The 27,782-nt window shown below is 43.0% G+C and overlaps 1 protein-coding gene across 1 annotated transcript in view; it reads right to left on the bottom strand.

The window, feature by feature from the left end:
* Window positions 1-27,782, bottom strand: part of TENM1 (teneurin transmembrane protein 1) — a 556,664-nt gene that overhangs the window by 3,641 nt on the left and 525,241 nt on the right. Inside the window, exons 29-34 of the mRNA XM_077763513.1 lie at window positions 23,657-23,829; window positions 22,257-22,492; window positions 9,267-9,563; window positions 2,973-3,360; window positions 922-2,142; window positions 5-93 (exon numbers count right to left, since the gene is read on the bottom strand). Of these exons, the coding sequence (XP_077619639.1) occupies window positions 5-93; window positions 922-2,142; window positions 2,973-3,360; window positions 9,267-9,563; window positions 22,257-22,492; window positions 23,657-23,829 (2,404 nt within the window). The remainder of the gene's footprint in view (window positions 1-4; window positions 94-921; window positions 2,143-2,972; window positions 3,361-9,266; window positions 9,564-22,256; window positions 22,493-23,656; window positions 23,830-27,782) is intronic.

The raw sequence follows: 27,782 nt of genomic DNA on the forward strand, positions 1-27,782 counted from the left end.
AAGTTAGCTCCAAATTTTCTAATTCGGGTTTGGGGAACCCAGGAAGAACATTGTGTAGCTGGAAACCAAACAGCTCCAGCCAACTTCCAATGTCTGGGAGGGACAGAAGAGAAAAGAAAAACAAATGCTGAAGTGCATGCTTTACAACCTTTGGGGAAAAGCTTGAACGATGTCTCCCTTGCCTTCAATATGTTCAGCCAGTGGGAAGTTAGGGATAGAACTCCCCCTTCTATCACCTGCTCTAAAGCCTACGATCCACTCTCTACTGGGAAACCTTTTGATTCATGGAGAATCACAGAGATGGGTTAGGTTTACAGCATTGAAACTCTTTTTTATAAAATTTTTTTAAAATTTATTTTTTGAGACAGAGACAGAAAGAGTGAGCAGGGGAGGGGCAGAGAGAGAGAGACAGAGAGAGAGAGAGAGAGAGAGAGAGAGAATCCCAAGCAGATCCCACATTGTCAGCATAGAGCCTGATGTGGGACTCGAACTCACGAACTGTGAGATTGTGATCTGAGCCAAAACCAAGAGTCAGATGCTCAACTGACTGAACCTCCCAGGTGCTCTGCATTGAAACTCTTAATGTGATGGTGGCACTTGAGGCCACATAGACCAGAATATTAAGTTTATTTGATGGAACATAATTCTGAATTTTTAAAATGAAATCACTCGTCTAAGCTTTAAAGAGTGAAAACTACAAACAGCAAGCATAAAAGGAAAGGAAAGATGTACTGGGATGCACAAGCATCATGTACTATGCCACCTGCATGGCTTTGCTCGCCCTAGAAAACTAAGGAAGCGGGTGACTGCATAATAACTTGTGGGCAAACTGGCAGGAAGAGGAAGCATATTTACAAAAGGCACTGAGATTATTTGATAAACACCACCGAGTTATTTCAAGTTTAGCGTAAAGCTTTATACCTGTGGTATACTTTGCAACATCTTGAATTTTGCCAACTGGGTAGTTATTTTCAAAGGAGTAGAGGTTGAATGGCTTCGGAAGGAGGTTCAACTGTTTCCATATGTGATGATTAGGCGTTGTCCACCTACCAGCAACAACATCATAATCCCTTTGCCCCAGGTGCACTAATTTAGTAAGCAAATCATAGAGTCCTCCATGGAAACCAATGATGACCTGAAAGTCAGGGTAAGTGTCATGGTAGATATCCCCATAAGGCGTGTACAATATCTCTTTTATCACCTGACCTCGGCTGCTGAACACAGCCAGTGGCGTGCCAGTATTATCACAGGCTACGTAATATTCTTCACCACTGCTTAGCTCCATGGCAATGAGGTGACCTTGGAGATCGTAATATAGGGATGTGATCTCTGAGCTCGTGTGGTTGTACAAATGAGTAACTCTTATGGGATTCGCAAGGTCTGCATAAAAGAACTGAAGGTGCTGCCCTAGGCTGGACTTACTGGCGACACGTCGCCCGAGCCCATCATAGTAATACTGCACAGTCCAGCCCGAAGCCTTATTATAGGCTTTCTGCAGCAGACCGTTAGAATTATATTCAAATATGTCATTTCCCCTCTGCCTCAGAAAGCCATCTTCATCCATCTTATACTGAATTTCTCCCAGTCTGGTGATGCGGTCTCGGAGGTCATATCGGAGAGGAGTAAGACGAGCACTATTTCCATGGCTTAAGAGGTTGATGTTTCCATTCAGATCATAACTATAACGCCACTGGGTTTTGTCATTGACGGAAACAGTCTGCAGTTGCCCATCAGCATCGTATTCATAGAAGTATCTTGTTATGTTGGCATCCACTCCCACTCTTATATCACATATTACCATGCGCCCCATATTATCATACTGAATAGTCATCCAGTAGGCAATTGCCTTTAGGATTTCGTATTGGACTTCAATAACTTGTCCGTTGGCGCTGAAGATCTTGGTGTGCTTCATCACTGTAGTAGTTATGACCTGATTTAAATCGTAATTAATTACACTGAATTTTCCAAACTGCTCTGTTCTACCAGAAACATCAACGTATCGGTAGAGGTCTATGGGCAAAGGGGTTTCATTGATCACAGCTTGCATGCTGGTGACGCGGAAGTTGTTGTAGCTGTAGTCAAACCGAGCATTCACCAGGCCTTCTTCACTGAATCTGAAGATCTGGCGTCCAATAAGAGGTCCTGAGGAATCAAAATAAAAATGATGAGACCAGAGCTAGATGTGTAATGTTGAACAATCAGAAAGGTTATTTTCCTTAGCAGTGATGCTTTTACATTGGAAATAAGACACTAGAGGTTGACCTCTCTGCCTGGGCGTATCACTTCATAGATACGTGCTCCCACAGTTGTGGTCATTAAATATGAAAAAAATACTGTATGTTATAGCTATAGGATAATTTAATTATAGGGCCTATGTAAGTAATAACCCATCCAGTAGCTTGAGGTGATGAAACTGATGTTATAAACATGCTTGTTATAATCACTGATAACAATACTTTTAATTCATTTAACCCATGCTAAGAATCAGCAGGTCAGATTTCCACAGAGTCCAGCGTTAAAGTAACAGAAATTGGATATTTCACAAGCTCAAGGGATGAAATATATTCAAAAGTTCTGACTTTTGAACATATTTTGCCACCAGCTGAGGCTTGCAGAGGCCATGTGGGGCTTGAGCTCGTTTCAATGAGGCTCAAATCTTGCAGCTGCATCTTTGGGACGACTTGGTGGTGCGTTAGGAATGAGCACATGGTTAGACTAGGTTCTCTGATCTTAACTTTTCTGAAAGCCGAGACAGGGACAAAGAAATGTGTGGTGGTTTCCCAAGAAATCACCTTTCACGCAGCCTATAATAGGTTCTTAATTTTCAAAGGAAGGTAATTTACAAGTAAAGGGAATGTGTATTGGATTGAATGTCTACAGGTTAATGATTCTATTTCACACTGTGGCCAGCAAACATTTCATAAGAAAATACTGATAATGGCTGTACACATTACCACCCTTTCACAACAAACCTGTTTGTCTATATCTGATTGTGCAGATGAAGCCATCATGCATCAAGTGTATTGTCTTAATCACTCCAGAAGACTCTTCATAGGTTAATGTGACCTGAGTGGTATCATAGAGAATCTCGGACAGCCTTGCTTGCTTGGTATACTTATATAACACTCTGCGCCCTGTTCCCAGATGCAGGGTCTGTAGCAGTCGGCCATCTCGACTGTAGTCTTGGAGAAAAGAAGTGCTGCTGTCTGGTGGGGTGTAGATGTTCCGGTAGTAGCCCACCGAAAGCATGGTTTGTAAGCTGTGGCGCACCATACTAGGCATGGTGACCGAGAGCAGACAGTCTGACTGGTCATACTCAAAGATGTAACGCCTCTGGCTATGTAAGAGAAGCATCACAGACTGAAACGAGACAAAGGCAAGAGAGCATATTATGCACCACTGAAGTTGAGGAGAATAAAGAAACACATTCATCCATTCAACACAGATTTATCAAGCACTTACTATGAGCCTGGCACTGTGGTGGACCCTAGTGGATATAGTGGTGGGCAATCATGCTGTCTATCCTCATGGAGCTTACAGTTTAATGGAGGAAGAAGACAAGCAACCAGGCAATTACAATATAGTATGAAATGTGTTATGACAGAGGAAGGAAAGGGTGCTAGTGGAGGAAGAATAACTAACCCAGACTTAAGAGCTGAGAAAAGGCTTCCGGGAGGAAGTGACTTCTGAGTTGAGACCTAAAGAATGACCAGGGCTTGGCCAGGCGAAGCCAAGGAATTGGTGGGCTCAGGATAGGGAGAGAGTACTCCTGACAGGGGCCCAGCATTGTGAGGGGCTGGATAAGAGAGATGGTTTTGCAGAGAATGAGAGCAATTTCGCGTGGCCAGAGCATGGGTGTGGGGGAGTGGCGGGGGGGGGGGGAGNCAGATCATGCTGGGCTTTCTAAGCCATGCTACAGAAGCTGGACTTAAACATGTTGGCCACAGGAACCAGTGAAATCAAGGCGAAGGGTGGGGTGTTTGCAGAGCTGGGAGAGGCAACCAGGTTAATATTTCAGAAAGGTTACTGTTGGTGAAGCATCCATGTGGAGATGGATTGGAGGGAGGTAAATGGAGGCACAGCACGTCACATAGTGAGTTATGGTCACCAAAAAGTATTTATTGACTTCACATAGTCATAAATGTCTTCCTCAAAAGTTGTATATAAGATGTTATTATTATTGCTTTGCAATTCATGTTGTATTTGTCTTTTTTATTTGAGTACAGTTGACATTTTAAAAAAAAATTTTATTTTTAAGTAATCTCTACATCCAACGTGGGTCTCGAACTTACAACCCTGAGATCAAGAGTTGCAAGTTCTACTGACTGAACCGGCCAGGAGCCCCTGTAGTTGACATTTTAAAAATATTTGAGTGCAGTTGACAAGCAATTCCTATTTTAAACTATATTAGGGGAACATGCCATCAGAAGTGAAGAATTATCTGGATATGCAACCCTTTTCCTTCACTGATCCGTATTTCAGAAGCAGTTACTTGCTGAGGTATAATGCCTCGCATGTAATTAAGTATTTCATAGATATTGGTTTTACCTTATTTTAATTTTAAATACAAAGATAAAAGGAGCACTGTTTTACAGAGGACTCAATCCTATTTCTAACTGAAAAGCATTTCAATCTCATCTTTTAATGAAAATTAAAAAAAAATGCTCAGCCCTGGAGATTCTCATGTAACACTCTAAGGATGCTTTTCCTCTCCTGATCAAGCAAAAGGATTTAGTTGAGCTTTATTTTCTAAAGTTTGTGTTATGTAAGTAATAGGTATCTTTTCATTTTCTAAACATAAATTACATCAATATTTCGGGATATGAATTGCATAAGCACATATAATGTACACTTAAACCTTCGAAACATGAAATTAGATTCTAATATTAAATGTATTTCTTGAAACTGCATATCCTCCCTGCCCTTCTGCGAATTATTGATTTGGAATCGCATGTCAGTACTGTGAAGTGAAAGTCAGCAGTTATTTGCTCCTTTGTTCATCCTGTTTTTCCCCACCAAGTACTCTGCCTTGCGGGTACAGAGCTGCGTGCAGAAACCCCATCATCACCTCATCACCTGTGGACAACGTGCAGCTCCAAAAACCCCACTGAACAGAGGCAGGAGACTGGGCATTTCTGTATGGGCATGAAGATGTGAAGGGAAAACCACGTCCTTGACCGAGGCAGAACCCACAGACCCTGGGGAGAGCTGGCGGAAGATGCCTTTGCACTACCCTATGCTCCAAGTCTGATTTCTCAGCTCCTTTCCACTCTCTTCTGTCAGTTTGCCATGAACAAATGACATCTGTCACCTGCGATGCGGGCCAGGGACAATCACCATATGGCTCCCACGTGTTATCTCATACCAGCCTGCCGGGGCCGTGCCTTTTCCAGTCACTGTATGTGCCTTGCCAAACATTTATAGCACATCGCCATTGTGCTGCAGTAAACCACTGCCTGACCCTGTTCCTAGGCTGGTGCTGATGCTGTGCTCTCTCAAAAGCTCCCTGGTCTGTTTTAAAGCTTTCTGCCAGGGGCAAGAATGCGGATGACGCGATTAGAAATCTCGTGAATGTAACTGTGGTGTTGCCAGAATACCATTTAGCTCTCACTTGGCTGCCTTTTCACTTTGGGCGGGCATTATTATCAGTGTGTTCAAAAACAATGCCTATGAGTCCATCCAGGGCCCACAGTGCTGCTACAACAGATAAAAGGTCATTTTTTAGGAGTCCAAACAACAGAGTGGGAGACTTTGTATTTTTTTTTAATTGATTGTGAGACTCAAAAAGAGAGCATTGTAAAGAAGAAAGAAAGAACAAGCACGTATATTCATTTGAACAAGACTAGAAAGGAGAGATGGTAGAAATTTGAAAAGTTAAGGCACTTGAATGACCACCAGATGGCAGTGTGGGGCCACCTGGAAGCTCAAGCTACAGCGCATTGCATCCCCGGAGGCAGCCTTTGAAAATTTCAGCCCCAAAGAGGCAATTTTGTGTAAATGTATCAGGCTAAAGCATCTTATTAAATGATTATAAAATATCTTTAAATGCATTTAAAAATGAAGTCCTTAAGAACGATTTTAGGAAACCACAAGATTTACATTTACTGTAATACAAAATTTTAGCTCCACAAGTCTTCAAAATATAATTAACTCAGAGAAGTCTCATAAATCAAGATAGAGAATTAATGACCACATAGAGAAAATTTAAGAAACAATAATTGATTTTTTTAATAGAGAAGAGATCCTTTAAGCAACCGCAGCTATTACCCAAATAATTATTTTTCTCCTAATGGCTGGAGACCATTGTGCAGGAAAATGATACATGTAGCTTTCACCTGCTCTAGCAGAAGTCACAGAATTTTGACAAAATTTCTGCACGTTAAGGTGAACTATCTGTTGTTGTTTTTAATATATGATGGTATAGGGGTGTCAAAGTAAATTTACAGAGATAACACCGGATGGATTTGGAGATATAAAATGAGGCATACGTTTTTCAGCTTGAGAAACCTTACTTTAAAATATACTATGGGAGCCTGTCTCTTTGTCTTTGCTCTAACCCACACATAGTGAAAGAACGTGCCCGCAAAGGCCATGTCAAAGAGAGGACGGAAAAGAGCACAAGAAGACACAGAACCTCATCACCTCACTGGAAAAGCTACATGAAAATTGGATTTTGGTACAATTCAATATGCATCTCCCCTCTTTGTTTTTTCTAGACTCACAACCTCAAAAATGCTTTAATTTTCTTCTTTTTTTTTTCCTTCCTTCATTTTCCTTCTTCCTTTCCTTCCTTCTGTTCTTCCTTGTTTGAATTTACCTACCAGCAGCAGCAAGTACATGGCGTTTGTTCTGGACTTAAAAAGAAATGCTATAATGCAAATGGAAAGGAACTAACTTTTATCGGAAGATGTGCTGGGCACTTTATATTAAATTATTTCATTTAATAATCACATCTCTTCAGTGAATTCATTGTTATTAATGGTAATTATAATGTTAATAATCTCAGGATAAATGATTTTTGGAAAGTAAAGAACGATTCCAAAACTGTGGGTATTGCACGTTCTGAGTTTTCTATAATAGGATTGTTTAAGCCAGGAGCTACCTTTAATTAGAAAGCAAATTAAACGTGAACTCAAGAAAGGGACAAAAGTCCACTAAAAGGCACAAGTGAATAGCGCTTGTCTCGCTGGTCAGTAAACTAGTCTCTGGAAGTCACAGGGCATCTCTTGATACGTGATACGTCGGTCAGGTCTTTCTGTCCACTGCAGGATAGAGTTCTTTTTTTGTTTTGTTTTGTTTTTAAAGAGTTATTGCCAACTAAATTTCTGTAGCAGAGAGAACTTAAGTGATGTTTCTTCCTCACTATTCTTTGCAGAGGAACGTTCGATGAAATCATCAGCTAATTCAGAAAAGGGAAACAATAAAATTGGTTCCTTGGTGTCAAAGAGGCTACGTGCAGGGCTAAACATTAGGTGTTCAGTAGGCTTTTTTTGTTTCTGTATAGACAACATAACGGAAAAGTCTTAGAGATTCAGATGCAACTGTCTACAGGCAGTTAGAGCTCAGTTGGCAAACCACAGCGCTAATGAAGTCGGGGTTAGGAGTCGAACCCATGCACACTCCTAGGGAGTGGTGGCTACGGTACTAGCCACATGCATGACCCGTGGAAGGGTCAGTGCAAACGCATCCTCATTCCTCAAAAAACAAATAAGCTTATAATAAGTTTATTTATTTTTGAGAATGAGAGAGAGAGAATGAGAGAGAGAGAGAGAACAAGCAGGGGAGGGGCAGAGACAAGGAGAGACAGAATCCCAAGCAGGCTTCATACTGTCAGCGCAGAGCCCAATGTGGGGCTCGAACCCACGAACTGAGAGATCATGACCTGAGCAGAGATCAAGAGTTGGATGCTTAACCAACTGAGCCACCCAGGTGCCCCTGGCATCTTTTTTTTTCATATGAAGGGTATCACTCCATGCATTTCCCATGTAATGGGATTCATTTAACTTTGTACCAAGTTTAGCGCTTTGTGGGACATGAGCCATAGGATTTTCCCAATCATTGTTTCCAAAATTTAAGAGGAAAGAGCTACTCTGTAAGATTCAGATGTTCCCTGTGTAGAGTACAGATTGTAGATTTGATCTATTTCTTCAGCAGAGAAGGGGTGGATAAAGCAGAGGACTCCCTTCTTTACCCTGGCTCCAAAGTGGAATTCTGTTTTATCTCCTAGGCATTTCCAATCTGGCAAATTCTCTAGCTTCTGGGAGGTAGTTATAGTTTTATAGTGACATACAACCACTGGTACACTTTCTTCCTCCCAGACTTTGGGGAGTGTATCCGAAAGGCTTGGCATTATTTGAGGTGAACAGTGAAATTCTCTCATGTGAGCTATGGGCTCCTATGACTTCTGTAAGAACATTTAGGGGTTAACTTGCCCTGATTACTCTTAAATCCTCAAGGGAAAGAATTTTTCAATTTTCCCAGAAATTAATTCAGGACTGATGAATCCAGTTGAATGGATAGATTTGGGAAACAAAAGACACCATCTTAGGACATCAGAAATTGAGATGGAGGATAGAAATCAATTTCTCTTTTTGTTCTCTACTGCTGATCTGGCCAGAAACCATTTTGCCATGTGGGGGCTGTCTGATAAATGGTTCCGGTGGTGGGATTAAAATCCTTGTCTATTTCCGCCAGACGGGAGGCCCCCGGGCTCCCATTACGGGTGCTGTTGGAGAGTCACTGTACACAAAGGAGTATTACCAATGAGGCCCCACTGCCACCATTTGCTCAGACTGATTACTTGTGAAAATTAGTCCCGAAATGTATACTCCTAAACCTTCACCGATTATCCTAACAAAATCAGAGTTCTTTATCCTCCGTGTAAGAGGCTCTTCTCCAGAGCTGAAATACATTAACACACAATTTTATAATTTTCCACCTATTTTACCTCAGTATGAGCTTTCATAATAATGAAGATACCTCTTCAAGAGCAGTAGCAAATATGCTCAAATAAGGAGAAAGCTAAGCCATTATCCTGACTTCAGTCTGAAAGAGTGCCCGGCAGAATGTGGGGTTGGGGAAAGTTTTCAGCTGAAAAACAGCATCTCTTTAAACATTCCTTTTGTTGTTATTGTTACTTGTACAGAGACGAACAGCCAGAACAGAGTTTTCTCCTGTGCATCTCTTCACCAAGATCGGTAACTAGGGCCATTTGCAATATTCTCACCAGGAAACTCAGAACTAGTTCCTTTTCCTTACATACTTACCTTTTCCAGGTAGGTATAGCTCCAAATTTTCCCATCAGCCCAAGTTCTTGAAATTATTTTTCCACTCTGGTCATATTCCATTTTTTCATACCACGTCCCTCTTTGAATAAACGTCACCAGTCCGGAAGGTGAATATGTGATGTTCACTTCATTGTATCTGCTTACAGGAGACCACAGAATAGGTCGTCCCGTCTGATCGTAAAGAATTCGAAGGGTGAATTTCCGGTGGTCATCATAGATCTTTCCCGTGCGAGTTATATGATCAAAATCTATGGAGAGCAGGTTTCGGTTATGGGCCTAGAAAACAGATATAAGATAACGTTTACGCACTGCTTTGGTTCCTCTCATCAAGTGCGTTCACAATCGTGAAGCCACCACCTTACATCCACCTTGAGCTAAAGATCAAAGACATTGGGGATGGGGAGGAGGGAAGGCCAGTTATGGTAGGTTTTCAGGCAGAGCTCAGTAACCCAGGTTATGGTTTTTATGCAGATTAATTCTTCACCTTTTTCACTGATAAGAGTTTGTAGAGATTTAGGGCCATCTTCCTCTTCATGGTACAGAGAGGGAGATGCCCGTACCATGGAGATTTCCCTTACAGACATCAAATGCTGCTTCCAAAAGGGTAACTTCTACTCGGTTTTCAGAGCTTCTCCTGTATCTGCTGTTTCTTGAATCAGTAAAATAAACTTTATGCCAAAAAGGCATATTTTAGCATGGCAAATTCTGCTGTCCTTCAAATGAAAATGGAGAGACTTTGACAAGTGTCCACGGCAGTGGTCCCGTGGGTCAGCCATGATCAGCCATGTAATTAGCTGCTTGTCTGTGTACAAAGTCATTCCTGCTATCAGGGGCTTAGTTTTTTTTTTTTTCTGTGAAATGGGAGTGATATCACCACTTCATACCACAGAGTTGGGCTAGGACTTAAATAAGACTACATATATAGGTACCTGGTGAAATGTAAAACTATTACTTCGTAATTGTTATTTTAAAAATATAATGATTACTTTTCTCATTTAGGTTAGGCTTTTGAATGGGCCCGTGTGTCAGATTCCAAGGTGATTGTAGTTTGGTGTGCTAGATTTATATCTGTAGGAATTGCTGGGGTGCCTGGGTGGCTCAGTCGGTTTAGCGTCCGACTTCGGCTCAGGTCATGATCTCACGGTTCGTGGGTTCGAGCCCCGTGTTGGGCTCTCTGCTGACAGCTAGCTCAGAGCCTGGAGCCTGTTTCGGAGTCTGTATCTCCCCCTCTCTCTGACCCTCCTGTGCTCATGCTGTCTCTCTCTCTCTCTCAGAAATAAAAAAAAAAATAGATCTTTAGGAATTGCAGTGTGATCTGGAACAGAATGTTAAATGCCTGGCTAATGACGAAGAGACAAACCTACAATAGGGCTTGACTACGTTAATCATGGTTGAACTAAGCTGATTCACTCACTACTCAGCTAAACTTTATGTTCATTTTTAGCTTTTGTGGTCAAGGTTCCCTTTAAATACCTGAAAGCTATGTAGTGTGCCCCCAGAAAAATGCACACACATGTACAGGAATGTTTTAAATGAACTCTCAAGGAAACCCATTCGTGAAACCTCTACAGGTCTACAGGTCTCAAGAGTCCAATTTTCAAATCTCAGGTCAGAATGAGATTTTTAAAAAGTTCTTATTTAAAATTATTCACTTTTGTTTTTTGAGATACAATTGACATATAACATTATATTAGTTTCAGGTGTACAACACAATGACTCAATACTTGTATATATTGTGAAATGATCACCACAATAAGTCTCATTTGCACCCATCTCCACACATAGTTACGTGGTTTCTTTCTTGTGACGAGAACTTTTAAGATCTACTCTCTCAGTCGCTTTCAAATGTATGATACAGTCTTATTAACTGTAGTCACTGTGTTGTACATGACATCCCCAGGACTTATTTATAACAAGAAGTTTGTACTTTTTTAAAAAAATTTTTTAAATGTTTTTTATTTATTTCTAGGAGAGAGAGAGACAGCGTGAGCAGAGGAGGGTCAGAGAGAGAGGGAGTCACAGACTCTGAAACAGGCTCCAGGCTCTGAGCTGGCAGTCAGCACAGAGCCCGACGCGGGGCTCGAACCCACGAACCGCGAGATCATGACCTGAGCGAAAGTCGGACGCTTAACCGACTAAGCCACCCGGGCGCCCCAAGAAGTTTGTACTTTTGATCACCTGCATCCATTTCCCTTCCTGTCCCCCACCCCCTGCCCCACAACCACCGATTTATTCTCTGAATCTGAGTTCAGGCGTTTTTAAGATTCCACGTGTAAGTCAGTTTTTACCTTAGTGGCCAGATAACTGTGAGAGGGAGGAGAATATGCCACCCAAAATGTGCCACTTTGGCACGTGTATCATTTTGAGCTGAAGTCAGTGAAGCCCTAGCAGGTTCAAGAAAAACTTTGACCTCTTCCTTAACTACCTACAAGAATTCAGTTAGATAGGGGGCCTGGTTCAGGAAGAGAGCTATTACCCGAGATTACTTTTTATCGGAATGACCTATCTGTATGGCAGGACAAACATCTAATTACTAAACATCTGCTCTTATTCTCTTCCTCATCCTGTGAATTACCCTCCTCCCCGCTAGAGCCCCAGGCCCCTCTCTCATTCCTTAGTTCTGGATGGCCTAGAAGCTTCATATTGCCTGACTGTCTTCGAGCCTCTTGGGTTTTTGTGGGGCTTCTAAGTGCAAAATTAAATTGGTTTTTCTCTTATTAATCTGTCTTACATGAATTTTATTAGACCAACCAAAGGATCTAGAGAGGAAGAAGGGAAAAATTTCCCCCCCCCACAATCCCAAACTCTTAGAATTAGGTAAAGAAGGATTATATCACTATAAACTTTTGTCGTATGAGAGTACAGAACTTAAGGAAACCTCCTCAATTCTGAAGCTTGAAACAGTTTTTCTGAAGGCTCAAAATTCACATTAGCCAAATTNAATTCTCTAAGTCCAGTCTTCCCTTGATCACTTTGGTTTTCAAAATAATTTCTTCAAACCCCTCCCTGTGCCCAGCACAGACTCAGTGCTCTGTCTCTCTCTTCCTCTCTCAAAAATAAATAAAAACAATTAAAGGAAAAAAAAAAAGACTTCTGATGCAACATGAGTTATTACATCATAGCACCCAAAACTTCTACAAATTTATATTCCCCTTTAGTAGTTGTTGGGGGAGGCCCATCTTATTCCATCCTTACCATCGTAAAGTGTTAGCCTTGTTAACTTTTCTCAGGATGACAGTGGGAAAATGATATGTTACTGTGGTTTAAATTTGCATTTATTTGATTAAGTAGTGAGGTTGAGCCTTTTTTTAATGTTTATTGGCCACGTGTATGTCTTCTACGAACTGTCTACTCGTGAGGTTTGTCCTTTTACTACTGAGGTGTGGCATTTTGCTTTAAAACATCTCTTTTGGTTCAGTTTCTTCATCAGCCAGCCGGGGCTAATAATATTTGCCCATCATTTTGAGCTTCTGCAAACAAACAAACAACAAACAAACAAAAAAATAGGACCTATCAAATGTTCCACGCCATGAATTCTACCCAGAAGACGAGAGATGATATACTTAAATTATTTGAGAGGAAGTGCTGCCGGTCTCAGGGGTAGGTTTAATTCAGGGAATAGAGCCACACACAGATTGGGAATCATGACTCTTTAAACCATCTGTAGCCAATGTGCGCAGTGCCGTAGTGCATAAATATATAGTAACCTGCTGTTATTCCCTAAAAGGTGATAGTGAAGCAGATATTTTCTGTCTTTTGATACACAGGGCTTGGAAATCTACACGGAACCAGGTGTTCTTTCTTCAACTACCTTTCCTGTGGTTTTATAGCCACATATCTCCAACTGTAATACCGCTCATTTACAATAGCTGTAAAATATCCATGTACTCCCAGAGACGGTTGTAACTGTTACAATTTATGTTATAATGATAGTTAAAGAGCCAAAGTAACAAGTGATTTCCAGTTCAACTAAATTTGTGGTTTTATTTGTCTGATAGATTAAGTTTACTACTCAAGAACACATTTCTTAATAAAGTCATTACGGTTACACAAGCAAGAACCACTGGTAAGTGGTACAAAGCAGAGGAAGATGGCCCAGTGTTCTTTCTCTGCCTGTCAATACATCGGCAACCATGCTTCTCTTCTTCTGGATAATGTGCTCTGATATTCGGATGCTGCCAGAAAACCAGTTTCAAAGGTTTGGCAGGTGTGATACTGTGATTTGTTAAGAAATATATATTTGGTCTTCCCCCCAGTTCCTGGCACAAAGCTCCTAAAACCCTTGGAATGGCCTCTGGTAAGAGTGGTAAAGCTGAGTTTTGTTGTGTTAATGAAGTGACTTTTGGAAGGCCCTTGGGTAACCTAAGAATGCGGGCTGGTTGCCAGGGACACCAACCCTCTGATTAGAGGGTTGGTACTTTGACTACCTCCCTCCAAACCTCTGGAGAACAGGGGAGTGGCTGGAGGTTGAATCAATTGCCAATAGACAATGACTTAATCAATCTTTCCTAAATAATGAAGTCTCCGTAAAAACTCCAAGGAGGGACGCTTGGGTGGCTCAGTTGGTTGAGCGTCTGACTCTGGATTTAATTTCAGGTCATGATCCCGGGGTCATGGGATTGGGTTCCATGTGGGGCTCTGTGCTGAGTGTGGAGCCTGCTTAAGATTCTCTCTCTCTCCCTCTGCCCCTCTCTCCTGCTCATGCTCACTCTCTCTCTCTCTCTCTCTCTCCCTCTCTCAAAACAAACAAACCCAAAGAACAGGTGTGCCAGCTTCTGGGCTGGTGAACAAGTACAGAAGCTCCACACCTTTGTCCCCTACCCTGCCCTCTGCATCTCTTCCATGCAGCTCTTCCTGAGTTCTGCCCTTGATAATAAACTGGTGATCTAGTAAGTCAAATGTTTCTAAGTTCTGTGAGCTGCTCTAGCAAATTAATTGAGCCCAAGGAAAGGGTTGTGGGAACCTCTGGTTTATAGCCAGTCCATCAAAAGCACCGGTAACAACTTGGATTTGGCGACTGACTGGCATCTAAGTAGTGGGCAGGGGGCAGTTTTGTAAGACTGAATCCTTAACCTGTGGAATCTGATGTTACCTCTTGGTAGATAGTGTCAGAATTAAATCGACTTGCAGAACAGCCAGCTGGTGTCCCAAGAATTGCTTGTTGGTGTAGTTGACTCCACCTTCCACACTGGAATTGGGTCCAGGAACCCAAAAGAGAAGGTAATATAAAATTCAGCTAGAGGTGAAAGGGGATGAAGGACTAGAAGGTGCCACAGAGTTCCCCTGAGTCTCCTGTGGAAACTAAGTGTGGGGAGGCTGGGAAGGAGTATGCTTTTCCGGGTGGGCTCTTCCACTGTCATCGTGGAGAGCTTATATGCTCCGGCGATTTTGGCAGGAATCCAAACTTAAGCTGATTGCCAATGACCGGTGGGGTCATGAGCAAAGCTGGGAAAGTTCCACGTTCATACAAACGCTAGTTTGCCTGAAAGACAATAATCGCCTTTGACCTAAGTGTGGACCATCCATCTTTATTTCCATGGGAAATAAATAATGAAATAAGAGATAATAAATAATGCATAAAATAATAAATAATACAAAAATTCTGCATGGGAGCAGAATTTTCCACCACAAAATATGCCTCTTTGGCATAAGGATTATTTTGGGCTGATTATGTTTAAGAAACAGACACAGGAAGCGATGCTCTTAAAAAACTGTGAAGTTGTCTATTTGCATTTTTAAGGGGAATTTCCATTTGTAAGGGTGTCTCCCTGTATCAGAAAGTGGGGAATGACTATACATCTAGAAACTCTTAGCAATGGAGAAGGTGAGGATTTAAAACTACATAAACCACACCCTTGTTTATTGTTGTTTTTCTGGCAACCTCCCATAACTGAGTCCTCATCTCCAGCATCTTTTGACTATAGCTGGAGATGTTACTTAAGGTATTGGCTTCAGCTACTTGGAGATCTACTCAATTTTCCTGGGTCTGTCATGTACACAGGAGGTATACATGTCATTAAACTTATGCCTGTTTTCCTCCTACTCATCTGTTTTTATACCTGTTTAATTATTTTTTTAATGTTTTTTAAAATTTATTTCTAGGAGAGAGAGAGAGAGAGAGAGCGTGAGCAGGGGAGGATCAGAGAGAGAGGGAGTCACAGACTCTGAAACAGGCTCCAGGCTCTGAGCTGGCAGTCAGCACAGAGCCCGACGCGGGGCTCGAACCCACGAACCGCGAGATCATGACCTAAGCGAAAGTCGGACGTTTAACCGACTAAGCCACCCAGGCGCCCCGATGCCTGTTTAATTATTACACCAGCCAAAGAACTTAGAAGAGTGGAAGGAGATTGTTTTTCTCCCCAGCATACTCTTCCTCCAGTCTACACCAATTCTTGGGTTGGAAAAGAGAGGGCAAAGAAAGGGTTGAAATTTGGTAATGGCCCCAATTTCAAAGGAAGGCCTCTTTGGACAGGTTGTGCATTGAACGGGACCTCTGAGTTTGGCAAGTGATGAGTTGTATGTTGAGGTAAGAAAGCTGGACTTGGTAAATATTTCCCATAGGGGAAGAAGTATCTATGCTTTCGTTCATCCTCTGGTTGCCCTTACATTTCTTTCAGCTTTGCTAAGGAGAAATAAGGAGAAGGGCTTGCTTTTTGTTCCTACTCGGACCAGAAGGGAAAGAGGGCAGTAAGTGCCCCAGGGAGCCATGGATTGTGTTTCCAGCAGAGATCAAAGTGCTTGAAAGGGTAGGTACAGGCAGAAGCTCCAAAGAAAAGTGTCCTTTGCCTTTACTCAGAGACTTTCTTCCTCCTTCCTAGGAATTTATGTTTTAATTGCTTAAGTGAAAGTCTTTTCAACCCTTCCGACTCAAGACTCATTCAATTAGCAGGATAAAGATATATTAAGTTGACCTATAGGCAGCTTGTTGGTATTTGACTGTTTTTGGCCTACAAAAAGGGCAACTTGCTATGGTTCAACGGAATATATATATATTCCATACATATAAAACACACAAAAATGTGTTGAACTCTAAGCTATGATTATGGCAATTGATTTCCTTTCTTCTCCAGGGAAGAGAAGGCTGAATTTTCAAGGATGCTGTCTAGCATTTCAGCTCACAATGCGACTGAACTGACCTGTTAATCTTTGCTGAAAAAGTCGGAAGGTGAATAAGGGACATGGGCCAAGTAATCACATCACAGTTTGGGAGATGCACTGTGTTTAAGTTCTATGAATGGATGAGAATGGATAGAAAAGTCACAGGTTTTAAATTAGGACATGCTACTCTGCACTCACTGGTTTTAAGTTAATTAGTACTTGATTTTTAGAAATCAATGGCGACAATGCTGCAGATTTTATTTGTTATTGATAATTGCGAGGCTGACCATCAAAACCGTACTTAGGCTTGCTTTCATTTCACAGATTTGCCTAGAAACGAACAGGGCTTGTATTTTGTGTTAGCGTCAGCTGCTACTATTCCATCTGGAGTTTCCATTTATCTCTTTTCTTTATTTTTTTACTCACAAGATCCTCTTCTTACTTCGCCAGCCCACAGAGTCTTAGTGCTAGTAGAGATCTTGGGACGTGGGCTGTTGAGTTGACCCGTCTGGGTTCAAATCCTGGTATCGCCACTTACTATCTATGTGTGACCTCACTGTGCCTGTTTCTTAATCTGTAAAATGGGAATGATAATAATAGAACCCACCTGATAGTGTCATGAGTACTAAGTGAATTAACATATAGCAATACATATAGTAAGACCTCAGTGGATGTTAGCTGCTGTAATTATGATCAATTGTGATAATGTCACTAATGATAGAGATTGCACAGCCCATATCCCTCATTTTATAGGTGGGAAAAAGGGTGCAATATTATGGGCATACCAGTTCTTCCTCAAAATCTTATTCATTCTGCTCACCTGACTTCTGCCATATCACTGAAGTCAGATGCTTTTTGCATTATATTAATTTGCTCTAGTTTATTTTTTAAAAAATGTTTTATTTATTTCTAGGAGAGAGAGAGAGAGAGAGAGCGTGAGCAGGGGAGGGTCAGAGAGAGAGGGAGTCACAGACTCTGAAACAGGCTCCAGGCTCTGAGCTGGCAGTCAGCACAGAGCCCGACGCGGGGCTCGAACCCACGAACCGCGAGATCATGACCTGAGCGAAAGTTGGATGCTTAACCGACTAAGCCACCCAGGCGCCCCTAATTTGCTCTAGTTTAAATGCCTTCCTGTTGGTGAAGCTATTTGTGTAAGCATACAACAGATGATGGCAATTTTTCATACCAAATCATTAATGCTTATATGCATGCAGAATAGTATGTGAAATGATACTTTCTTTCAAGTTCTCTTAGTGGAGTTGACTCGAGATTAACAAATATAGTAGCTTCTATGCTTGGAAGGCCCCCAAAATCCCCTGGCCCCCCAAAACCCAACTCGGCCTGGTTGCCTGGATGCCTGAAAGCTCCTGTCTCCAGGTGACTCCTTAGGGGTAGACGCACTGTCACTCGGGACTGAAAGAGACAGATATATTTCGAAAATAGAGGAACCTATCTGCAAGCAGGCTCTTTATCTGAATTTTCACCAAACGAATCCCTCCAGCAAACCTGGGGAGAAGGAAGTTAAAACAGCGTGAAGCAAACGTGAACTCCAACTCTGAGCAGCCTGTAGTGGAGTGCCCTGTCAGCAAAGGCATTTTCTGAGAAGGGAGGGAGATGCTGGAACCCTCTTGGCTGCCTCCCAAATTCCCCATCATTTGTCAGCCTGGGACCCTGTGTTGCATCTGGGCTTGTTTCCCCTTTTCAGAGCTCAGATTACGTATGAACATTCACATGTTGCAATTGTGAGGGTTTTAGATTAGTCTTTGCTTCATTTTGCTTGTAAACACATAATCATCTTACTTGATTTTATGACTTTGGTTTGAAGTGCTAAGCTTCCTGGGCTTTTCTTCCCCCTTTTCATAAAGGAGGCTGTAGTGCTGGGGTTTTGCTGTAACCTCACATCTCAGTCTGCGAAATCTTGTGAGGAGCTCTGGGAGCCAGTGATGGGATAATCTCCCATAACGGCGTTAGTATCCACGCATGTGGCGAGGTGCAGTCTGGGTGAAGTTCCCAGCCTGGTTCGCTGTGGGCGAATGTCCGATTCTTTTACAACTGCTTCCATTGTTCTCTGCACTCTAACTTCTCCATTGTCCAGGGAAATGTATTTATGGGGACAGGCTGATGCAGCAGATAAGATACACGGACGGGATGTAAAAGTGCTTTGCAAGGAAGATGATTCAAACACAACTCAGGTTGTTGGGGGTGGGGGGATGGATTTTTAAAATAAAGAAAATTTCAGGATGTTAATGTGACTTATGTCACTTAATGGAGTTGGTGCAGGATAGCCCAGAGGTAACAAAGCCCTTGCCTGGCCAGGGTGAGCTGGGTATCATATTTCCCGACAGTCGGCCTTGCTCACCTTGAGGGGACCCTGACTTTGTATGAAAAAAAAGCCCACCAATCATTGGAGAAGAGCAACCCCTGTTACTCTTACTACAAGAGAAGTCTATCCTTGTCTGCTTTTTCTTTGAGCTAGAAGGTCTAGGGTGGACATAATAGGTAGCTTTTTGGAATGTCCATCATGTTACCAAATGGGCCTTTATACGAACCTGTCATTTTGTGCCTGAACAAGTAGTGTTTTCGGACGTGCTGCCTAAGCACGTTTACAAATTACAACCACACCTTCGTGTGGTTTTTCGAAGAGGAGTCCTATTTCCCACAGTACAGCAGGAGTTTCTATGTTGGATGACATATCGTGTCTCCAGAGCTCTGGCACCCCCACTTGCCCTCGCTCTGGAACGGCTGCTCCACCAGGAGAAATACATGATTCCGGTTAGATGAACGGGTAAAGAAGATGAGGTATATTCATATAATGGAATATTATGTGGCGATCAGAAAGAATGAAAGCTTGCCATTCACAACAGCATGGATGGAATCTCAGCGTATCGTGCTAAGGGAAATAAGTCAGTCAGAGAAAGACAGGTATCGTATGATTTCACTCATATGTGGAACTTGAGGAATTCAACAGATGAACATGGGGGAGGGAAGGACAAATAAGATAAAAACAGAAAGGGAGGCAACCCGTAAGAGGCTCTAATGACAAAGAACAAACTGAGGGTTGCTGGTGGGGGGTGGGTGGGAAGGAGGGCACCGGCTGGGACGAGCACTGGGTGTCCTATATAAATGATGAGTCCCTGGGTTCTACTCCTGAAACCAATACTACTCTGTATGTTAATTCACTTGACTTTAAATAAATGAATTTAAAAAAATGATTCAGTTTAAGGCCTTGAGGCCCTTGAGGGCATCGGAAAAGCTTGTTCTTTACATGTATGCTTACAAATGGGTCCCTGCATATCTGGCCCGGGAAGAGAAAACGTTCTGGCTCGTGCCATCAGCTTGCCCCTTGAAAAGCTACCAGAAGTGAAGGGGCACCATCTCTGAAATAATAAACTCAGCAGCGAAAGAGAATGTGCGTTGTCAAAATTGGATTCATACCTATGTTAAGAGAGCATATATAGTCCATTAAATCACATTTGCCTAATCTGGGGGAAACCAAGGCAGCAGTATAAACAAAAACGCACCAGGATGGGGAGAGAAGGTAAGAATTAGCCAGTGGAACGGCTTCCCTTCCCTTGCCTCTTTCACCACCCACCCCAGCCCCCCGGCCTGGAGGCCGGCCAATTGTCGTGTACCACCCACACTTGCCAGTACATTAGAGTCGATTATTTGTCTCTTTTTGTCAGCATTGAAATGAGGAGTCAGGCCCTGCCAAGGTGGTTCCATTGAGTGGGGCAATGATTTATAGATTAATTATTTTAAGGAACAAGGCAGTACAGCATGATGAAGTGGAAAGAGTGCTGCACTAGGTGAAGACCCACATTTTAGTGCTGGCTCTGATCCTTAATAGCTGTTTGACTTTGGGCAAATCACTTAACCTCTCTGGGCCTTAGTCTCCTTATCTGTAAATTGGGAATAACAACAATTGATGGTTGTGGCGATCAAATAAAATCTTGGCTACGAAAGCCTTCTGTTAACTTTAGGGCATGAAACATATGTAAAGGATTGCTGTTAGGTTTCTCGGGACAGGCATGGTGACACCACCCAGCTGCTAAGGGGCTCCATTGTGTCACAGGACCTCAGGAAGCACCCTAGAAGTCACACAGAGGAGAAGGTCCTGAATTTGTTGCCCTTATAAGCAGTTCCACAAATCTGCTCAACTATATCACAGGAAGGGAAATGGGTCAATTATAGTGTTAACTAAATAACACTCCACTCCTTAACACTAAAGAGCCCCCAGATGCCCCAAATGTTTTATGACTTTTCAACATTAAGAACAATGTGGGATATGAGGTGTAAGTTACAGTGTATATAGTCTCTCCATTATCTGTGCAGATGGAGGGGAGAAAATGGTGGCTTATCCTAGAAAGAGGAAAATCCCAAAGTCACATAGTATAGGATGGGCTTTCCTAAGGAATGGGAAAACCCAAAGTCACATAGTACATGATATGGTTCATAATGTTTTCTTGAGGAGATAAACCGGGGGAGGCACGAAATTATTTATGCGATACAGTTATTCTGTGGGGAGTCCATGAGGTTGATAAGCCATATGTAGATAGTTCTTTTCTCAAATATATTTTCATTCCACAGGTGAAGAAAATCAAGACATTTCTTAAGCCAGGTCATCTAACTTCCCCATTAATGGCTCAACCCAGGAGATCTCATTTCTAGAATTCCGACCGAAACCCTCACTGCCTCCCACACAGAGAGGCGTGACTCTATGGACTGGTTTTATTTCTCAGTTCAGCGCCATAGCGGCAGTAAATGTTCTGTTGGAGACTGGGGGTTGAATCAAAACATACAAATTGACTTGTGCGTGTAGACAGCTATCGTGGCATTACAAAAGCACTGAAGCCTGTGCCTACGTGTCACTAACAGAAGTGACGGAAAAAGTGAGTGCCGTTGTGTATTATTTTGTTCATATCACGCCTTCGGACTGGCTTGACTGCTTCTTACTGGAATTGGGTGGTTGTTTGGCGTTGTTTTTCCATAGCCTGAAGGTTACCACATTTTCACCGGGGAAGGATTTGTGCTGTGAGTGAAGAAAGCGCGAGCATCCCAGGTATCCTGGCCTCAATTGTGACTGATTGTTTCCCTCCGGCTGACAGTTGCTCTGGGGCTGATATTGAATGTTACTATATTTGGAAAGTTGGTCACATCATTCTAACATTAAGAAGGGACAGGCAGGCAGAGTGCTGTGGTGTTCGTAGGCTGTGCGGTGCTGCAGAAAGGCAGGTTTGGCAGAGATTTCTGGTTAACTGCAGTGAACCGTGCCCGGTAAGGACATGAAAACCCCCAGACCTTCAATGGCCTCCGGACAACTCTCTCTGAGCACCGCTAGGCCCATATGGGCGCTAGTCCATCACCCCTCTGGCCCTTGAGAGTGTCTTCACGGCGATGATATCACTCACCTATTCTTCCTTTGCATCTGCCTTTGTCCAGATGTGGCCGTGTGTCTCCTGCCCTAGTGTGGCTGCCTGCCGGGTCCTTCCGCACAAAGTATAAACTACCCCCGGGGCAGGGAGCTGGGTCCGTGTAGGGAGCCTGATAAACATCTCCCGGGCATGCTGGGAGGGATTCTGGAGGGCCTCCCTACTAAACACATTTCTCCCACCCAGACTTTCTTGGTGCCTGAAATTGCTACTATTCGAGCACTTTAGCTGGCTAATGACAAAGAATGCGCCTATTAGAATGTTCATTTAAGAATCCTGAACCATTATCAGCCATTAGCACCCTCTCTCCGAATTAGTGTTTCATATACGCTAGTCAGTCACCTAGAAAAGCTTTGTCGCAGTGGGACTTCAGATCAGGGCGGCTCTGCAGTTTTGCAACATAAAACCCAAGTTGCGTGTCATGCGTGGGGTCAAGCCTTACCCTCAGTCTCCTTTCGAACGCGGAAACGTTGCCTTTGTTTTGCTCCTTGCGCTGCCGCCACTCGATAAGGTTTGCGTTGTGCTCTCCAGGCAGGGAGATGTTGCATTTGCCCAGGGTGGGGTTGACCGCCCCGGCCAAGATGTGGGGCTCAGAGCTGAGGCTGATCTCCATCCCGCTGGCGAAGGTGACACGCAGAGAGCCGTCCGGACTCACTCGATAGGTGCTCTGGGTATTTTCTGTAGACAGAGGAGCAAAGGAGGAAGAGGAAGGGAAGCACAGGAGGCAGAGAAGAGACAAGTGTAGCTTCAGGAGGCAAGTGTGGGGAAGGATGAGCAGGTGGGTCGCAGTGGACCTAACCGCCTTCTGGGCTAGGCAACCCCTCTGACAGGCAGATACGCTCTCTGTCCATTTGGGTCTCGTTATTTTCAGAGCTGGAGTGTCTTGTTTCTTGGATAAAAGATTCCTGCCTAATACCGCAGGCTGTTTTTGGCTTTTTCTTTTTCAGTTTTAAAGAATTCCCTCACAAAATCCATCTCAGACCTGGCGGGCTGGCCTCCTCAGTTTGATATGCTGGGAGCTAGAAGGAGAAGACGAAGTTCAACTCCGCCTCCTTGTCGCCTGGCGACACGGACTGACCAGACAGGCTGCCTTACCCAGCAAGATGGCAACACTGACAGAGGTTGCGACCGGTCCTTTCAGAGGGAACCTGAACTCTGGACACTTGTGCGTCTGGCCCCACAACCTAACAACAGAATCAGTCCTTAATGACTGGGCAGAGAGAAAATGACGTCTCGGCGTCCATGTCCCTTTAGCTTCCAAGACATTCCCTCCAAACGCAACCCTCCTCCCCGCCCTCCCGTCTTTCCTTTCTGTTTTCTTCTCTCCCTCCTTCCCCCCTTCTCTCTCTTCTCACCTCCTTCCCTCCAGGCTTCCCTTCCTTTTTGTTCCATCCTTACTTTTCTCTCTGAATAGAATGAGATTTTAATTCTCTCGTTTCGCTTATATTCTTGCTTGGTGTGTATCCCAATCCATCCTTCTTATTCACTCACGTCAGCATTGATCTAGAATGCTAATCTCAGCCAGGGCACAGGCTTCATTTCTTTAATATAACCCCATCAGAGCCTAAAAGAGCTTTACAAGCAGCTGGGTGTTGGGAAATGACTTGAAGGAGGAGTGGATTTGGCAGGGATTTAACCTCACAGCTCCCACAGAGATGAGGCCCAATGTGGCAGCGTGAACTCTGTGAACGGTGTGGTTTTGTTTGCGTTTCAGCCTCCGTAGCTGGAAGATAGGGAGGAGAAGCCACCTCCTCAGCCAGAAGTGAATTCTATTTACTAATGAATGGCGTGCAGAGGTTTGATGGTAGAAGTTAAGATAGGCGAAGTGGGAAGTATCCTTACCTTGTTTTAAAATATATATGGTACTGGTTGCTGTCAAGTTGGTTGACATGAGGACATTTTCACGGTTGGAAGTATCTAGTTCCACTTTGGTCAGCTTCTCCAGGTCGCTGTGGAAGCTGCTGACCTCTCCCGTGGGAAATGTTGCATTGGTCAGATGTCCCTCGGGGTCATACCTGAGGAATGTAACCAATCCCAACTTTGAAGCCTCTTGGCAGTGATAACAGGCCTTTGCAAATAAAAATCACTTGGCAGCTAATACAGTTTAACTTTGAGTGATAACAAGTATTATTAACCTTGTTCAATAAGAAGAAAAAGGTCAGAGAGATGATTAATCAAACGAAGGTATTTCTTGCAGCTTCTGAATTCTTGATGACTTCCTTGAGCTGTGCTGTTTTACAGAAAAAATATATCTGGTAATGAATCACCAGGGTGGAAAACTGATTTATGAATCATGTCCTGCTGTGTGTAATGTTGCACGGAGGCCTCCGTTTGCAATTTGGGTCGATCCCATTAGATGTGATGGATAACAGCCACCAGCAGAGGGTGCTGTTGGCAAAGGAAAAAAAAAGGCACAAGCCGCCCTGAAGTCTGGGAGGGCGATAAACTGATTTTGCATTGTTGATAGGAAAATTATATTTGCTGCTGTTTAAGTTGCCAAATTTGAAATGAATGAATCATTCTTCCAACAAAATGAACAAGCACGGAGGATAATGGAAGCATGTTCATTAAAACATTCTGGAGCCCCCTGATCTCAGTGTCACTTAATCTAAAAAAAAAAATCTTTTTAGAGTATAATGCATAATGCATTGTAATTTGCCTATATGAGTAAGAGACAAAAAATAATTACCTGGGATAATAGGCAATAACCTATATCTGGAAATATAGTCTAGTGAGTTTACTTTTAGAAAAAAAATCAGAATGATTGGCAATCTCACTGTCCTCCAAATGGAAACTGCTTCCCTGAAGGCTTTTGATGTGGAGCTGTTCTTTTATTGCCAATAGAACCATGAAAAATAAACACTTCATTAAAAGTAAAGACATGCACTTGGAAACCCATTACTGTTTTCTTTTCAAGTTGCAAATTACAAAATATTTAAGCACTTTTATTTGCTTTTAAAATGTTAAACAATTCTATTCTTTTTACCCAAAGTGAGCAGGATACAGCCTGGACACGATGACGACGTCTGGCTCCACTCTTCCCTCCCCCGACAATTATGCAAAATGGCACAGTGATTTAGTGTTAGTTCACTAGGTTTTAAAGAACTCAGCCTGGAGAGTTGCTCAAATTTTAAAACCTAGACCAGCTTTTGATAGGCTTGGGAGAGGGGGCTGGACCTTATTTTATCAGACAGAACTGAACTTAGGGCTATACACAGTGCCACCTCAAATTCAGTACAATGTGTATATGAGCATGTGCACGCGCACGCACGTGCTAATGGTTTAAACAGGCATGTATGCATATCAAACAATCAAATAGGTCATTTGACATCAAAGATATGCCACGCCCAGTTGTGTAATTGGATGCATCCTTTGTTTAAGTGCATTTTAGTCAAAATGGTTGTTGGTGTGTTGCTACCATGCAGCTAAGGCCTCATTATCAAGGAAAGGCCGAAGGGGACTTTTTGTGCCTAGGGCTAATGGCAGAATCCTGGCCCCTGCTCAGCCCATTTGCCCGTGGCCTGCTCTGGGGCTCTGTGGCTGCAAATCCCAGGCCCCTGATAAGAAGGCATGGAAGGGCTTGAGCGCCCAGCACAGACTCAGCCCTGTCTGCCTGGTCTTCCTTCCAGGATAGGACAACGAGGTCTACCTTTAATTATCCCAAGGCACCAAGCTGCTTTTCCCTGCAGGGACGTGTTTCCAGGAAGCAGACAGAAGGAAGCTGCCTTCCTCACAAAGGAGACTGGGGCCCCACAGCCTGGATTATGCAGACAGCTCCTCTCTGTTTCACATCCATTGACAGCAACTCTGCCTCACTGGATTACCTTTCCTGGTTTCTAAGTGGTTTCCTCAAATCATGGCAAGGTCACTCATGGTCACTGTTCCAGAAAATCTGACTTCGGATGCTATGTATGCAAGTTCCCAACGGGCTTTCCAGCTTAGGGCAGTTTCCTTCTTTCTCAGTCACAGGGCCTCTTGTTTTAAAGCAAGATTTCATCTAAAGGTGAGGGCAGTGGATGTGTCCACTCCTTAGGGCAAGACAGCAGGATGAGATGCCATCTGAGTCATCCATGAGCAGTGGTACAAGGGCCAAAAATTCCAGCGAGACTTAGCAGTGGCCAGTGGATAAATCTGGTTTCCTAAACCCCTCTCCTCTAGATACCTTTTAAGCTCTGGTGCTCTTTGTCTGAGATTATACATTTAAAAGCTTATTCCCAAGAGCACAGCCATGTTCCCATCCCCACTCGCCAAATTGACAGAAGTACATTTGGAGAGGAAAGATAAATAGTGCTGGATAAGACTGTAGTTACCCAGATACATCTAGCTGGGAGGTGGCTGCCTGATCCTTTTCTGGTGAGAGAGGTAATGGTGTTGGGGATCAGGTAGAATTTTCCATAGTCCTTCCCAGTTGCTGGGTAGTTCGAAAGTTGTATTGCCTGACTTGCTTCCCATGGCTGGACATGTATCCTTCTTGAAAATGCATATTTGACTTTAAGTCTATCCTAAACAAAGCACTCTACCTGGAGGGCTTAATGCCAAGTGAAATATGTCAGACAAAGACAAATAGTGTATGATCTCACTTACATGTAGAAACTAAAACAAAATAGAAACCACACATACCAAACTCAGAAAAGATCAGATCTGTGGTTACCAGAGGTGAGGTGGGTGGGGGAATAGAAGAAAGGTAGCCAAAAGGCATGGACCGCTAGTTAGAAGGTAAATAAATACATTACAATGTACAGCATGCTAACTATAGCTATCACTGATGTATGGCATACAGGAAAGTTGCTAAGAAAGCAGATTCTAAAAGTTCTCATCAGAAGGAAAAAAACCATCTTTCTTTCTCTTTCTTTTTTTTTTGTATCTATGAGATGATGGATGTTAACTAAACTCGTTTTGGTAATCATTTCTCAATATTAGAAAGCAAGTTATTAAGCTGTACACCTTAAACTTCTACAGTGCTGTGTGTCAATTATATCTCAATAAAAATGAAGGGAAAAAAACAAAAAAATAGCCCAGGAACACTTAACCCAACACATTCACATACCCCCAGTTCTGCCAGTCGGTCATAGCAATCACATTGGGTGGTATCTTCCACGTGGTGTCTCTATCATTTTTATGGCCATAGGTCTAAACATATAGCCCACCTCTCTTTTGTGGGGTCACTTTCCAAGGAAGAGTGACAGGCGGAAGTACTCATCAGCGCATAATTCCCACAACTTTGGAAAGATTGCTCAAAAGTGGATGAGAAATAAAGGGAGCCTTTGATTTCCTATGGCTTACTTGAGTTTTTTCTCTCCATCACAGGGGAATGAATGTTTCCAGACCAAATGTCAAAGATAACAAGTTTAATCAAAACCTCGTATGTTGTGTGTTTCCCTTTGGTGCCCGCATCCTTTGGTGCAGAGTACAAGCCAATATGCTGCAACTCATCCCTTCAGGCCACAACATGGTAGCAAGTCCCTCCCTCCCCTGGCTCAGAGTAGCACTCGCTTAATGAGGCTTGCAAATGCTGGCTGGTGAATTGTGTGATCAGGCGATGCCTGTAGCCTTCATAGTCATTAGAAGTGGGTCTAGTAAGAGGAGATTTGTCATCGAATTGTCCCTTCCTGTCCCAATTTTACAGAATTCCACTAGGAAGGTCTCGCAGGACACCAATCAGTGAAGTATTGAGTATAACTCCTGTTCCACTCAGCAGCTTGATAGCCCATGTGCCCTTGGATGTGTGTGTGTGTGCATGGCCCCAATGGAGCAAAGAAAACATTCGTAGAGGAAATTCAGAATTCATTCTTGTCCTGGAGGTGCATATAGTTTAGTTGGGGTAGGGTGGTATTTACACATTATTAAAAATATATTTGGTCTGATATTTTCTCATAAGGGATAGCCTGCCCTTTTCCCTTGAGAACAATTTAAGCCTGAGCTAAACCATGCAGAGTAAAAACTAGAAGCTCTTCCTCCTTGGCTTTTA

This window comes from Crocuta crocuta, unplaced genomic scaffold (assembly GCF_008692635.1).
Source record: "Crocuta crocuta isolate KB4526 unplaced genomic scaffold, BGI_CrCroc_1.0 scaffold482, whole genome shotgun sequence".
Classification (NCBI taxonomy): Eukaryota; Metazoa; Chordata; class Mammalia; order Carnivora; family Hyaenidae; genus Crocuta; species Crocuta crocuta.